The 2,014-nt window shown below is 42.1% G+C and overlaps 1 protein-coding gene across 1 annotated transcript; it reads left to right on the plus strand.

The window, feature by feature from the left end:
• Positions 1-25: 25 nt before the first annotated feature.
• LOC115242255 lies at positions 26-974 on the plus strand. The gene is made up of 2 exons (XM_029818399.1): positions 26-483; positions 562-974. Exons 1-2 carry the CDS (start codon positions 41-43, stop codon positions 827-829), a joined length of 711 nt encoding a protein of 236 aa, XP_029674259.1. The 5' UTR covers positions 26-40; the 3' UTR covers positions 830-974.
• Positions 975-2,014: the final 1,040 nt, after the last annotated feature.

Here is a 2,014-nt window from a genome sequence, read left to right on the forward strand (position 1 = left end):
AATCCTCGATTTAACTGTAAATATAAATAAATATAATCCAATGCGCGCGGGGTGCCATATTAAATTACCGCGAGAAATAATAATGAAGAGAGCGGTGATAAACGTGCAATCCAAAGACAATGCGTGTTTCGCGTGGGCGGTGGTCGCTGCTTTGTATCCAGCTGAAGATCATGTTTATCGGGAATCTTCGTACCCGCATTACACAACAGTGCTGAATCTCCAGGACATTGAGTTTCCAGTGACTGTTAATCAAATTAAAAAGTTTGAACTTCATAACGACATTTCGATAAATGTATACTGCATCGAGAAAGAGAATAGCGTTGTCCCGATACGTCTGAGCGATCAAAAGAAGGACAGGCACGTCAACTTGTTGTACATGCAAGATTCGGAAGACGTCGGACATTTTGCGTGGATCAAGAATTTATCCCGGCTCGTGAGCTCGCAACTGAGCAAACGTAATGGTCAAAAATATATCTGCGATCGGTACGTATATTTAATAAAAAAATGCAATATATAAAATATACGAAAGAAAAATTAATTATTTCTATTTTTTTTTTACAGATGTTTACACTATTTTGGATCGGACGACAAGTTGCAATCGCACACTGTAGACTGCCGAGAAATGAACGAGTGCGCCATCCGATTACCGGGCGATAAGGACAAATGGCTCAGCTTCAACAACTACAATAGAAAGGAGCGGCTTCCATTCGTCGTATACGCCGACTTGGAGTGCGTGCTGAGGAAGACCGACGGTGATCCGATGACGTCTACGTACACGTTTCAACATCATCAAGTATTTAGTGTAGCTTATTATGTACATTGTTCGTAGGACGAATCGTTATCCGCGTATCATTCTCGCCGCAGTACGGACTGCGTTTCGTGGTTCGTGGAAAAATTAAAAAATTTAGCGCAACGCGTAAAGACTATTTTAACCACGAATGTCCCCATGGTAAATTTAACGCGAGATGAGCGGGAAAAGTTTCACAGCGCGACACACTGTTACATTTGCGAAAAACCGTTTGCGCAAGACGATACACGCGTACGCGATCATTGCCATCTTACCGGGCGGTACCGAGGTCCCGCGCATTCAAACTGCAATTTAAATTATAAAGACTCTTTTTGCATTCCAATAGTTTTTCACAATTTATCCGGTTACGATTCACATTTTATCATCGAGGAAATAGCTACCGCGTTCGAAGGCTCGATCAACGTACTACCGATAACGAAAGAAAAGTATATTTCATTCACGAAACACGTTAAAGATACCGCCGAAAGATCAGATTGGCGAAGCGATATAAAGTTACGGTTCATCGATTCGTACAAATTTCTCAGTACTAGTCTCGAAAAATTGGCATCGTTTCTAAATAATGATAAACTCCAAATTTTAAAATCGAAATTTCAAGATTTATCGACCGAAGAGTTCAATTTATTGACGCGAAAAGGTGTCTTTCCATACGAATACATTGACTGTGTCGATAGGTTGCACGATACGTGTTTACCACCGCGCGAATCATTTTACAGTTCCTTGACCGGTGACACCGTATCCAAGAGCGATTACGCGCATGCCGAAAACGTCTGGAGGCTGTTCTCCGTTCGAACGCTGGGCGAATACAGCGACTTGTATTTAAAAACGGATGTCTTGTTATTGGCCGACATTTTTGAAAATTTTCGCGACAAATGTATCGAGAGTTATGGTCTCGACCCCGCGTATTATTATACTCTTCCCGGATACACGTGGGACGCCATGCTAAAACATACGAATATTACGTTTGAATCACTTACTGATATCAATATGGTTATGTTTATTGAACGTGGTATACGCGGTGGCCTGAACCAATGTTCCGGCAGATACGCGCGAGCCAATAACAAGTACACGCCGTCTTACGATCCATCGAAACCATCGTCGTACATGATGTATTTCGATGTAAACAACTTGTATAGTTGGGCGATGTGTCAACCGTTGCCCTATCCGAATTTCGATGGGTCGACGACATCTCTGACTTTAACGTTAGCG

The sequence above is a fragment of the Formica exsecta genome, unplaced genomic scaffold (assembly GCF_003651465.1).
Source record: "Formica exsecta isolate Colony F162 unplaced genomic scaffold, ASM365146v1 scaffold5859, whole genome shotgun sequence".
Lineage (NCBI taxonomy): Eukaryota > Metazoa > Arthropoda > Insecta > Hymenoptera > Formicidae > Formica > Formica exsecta.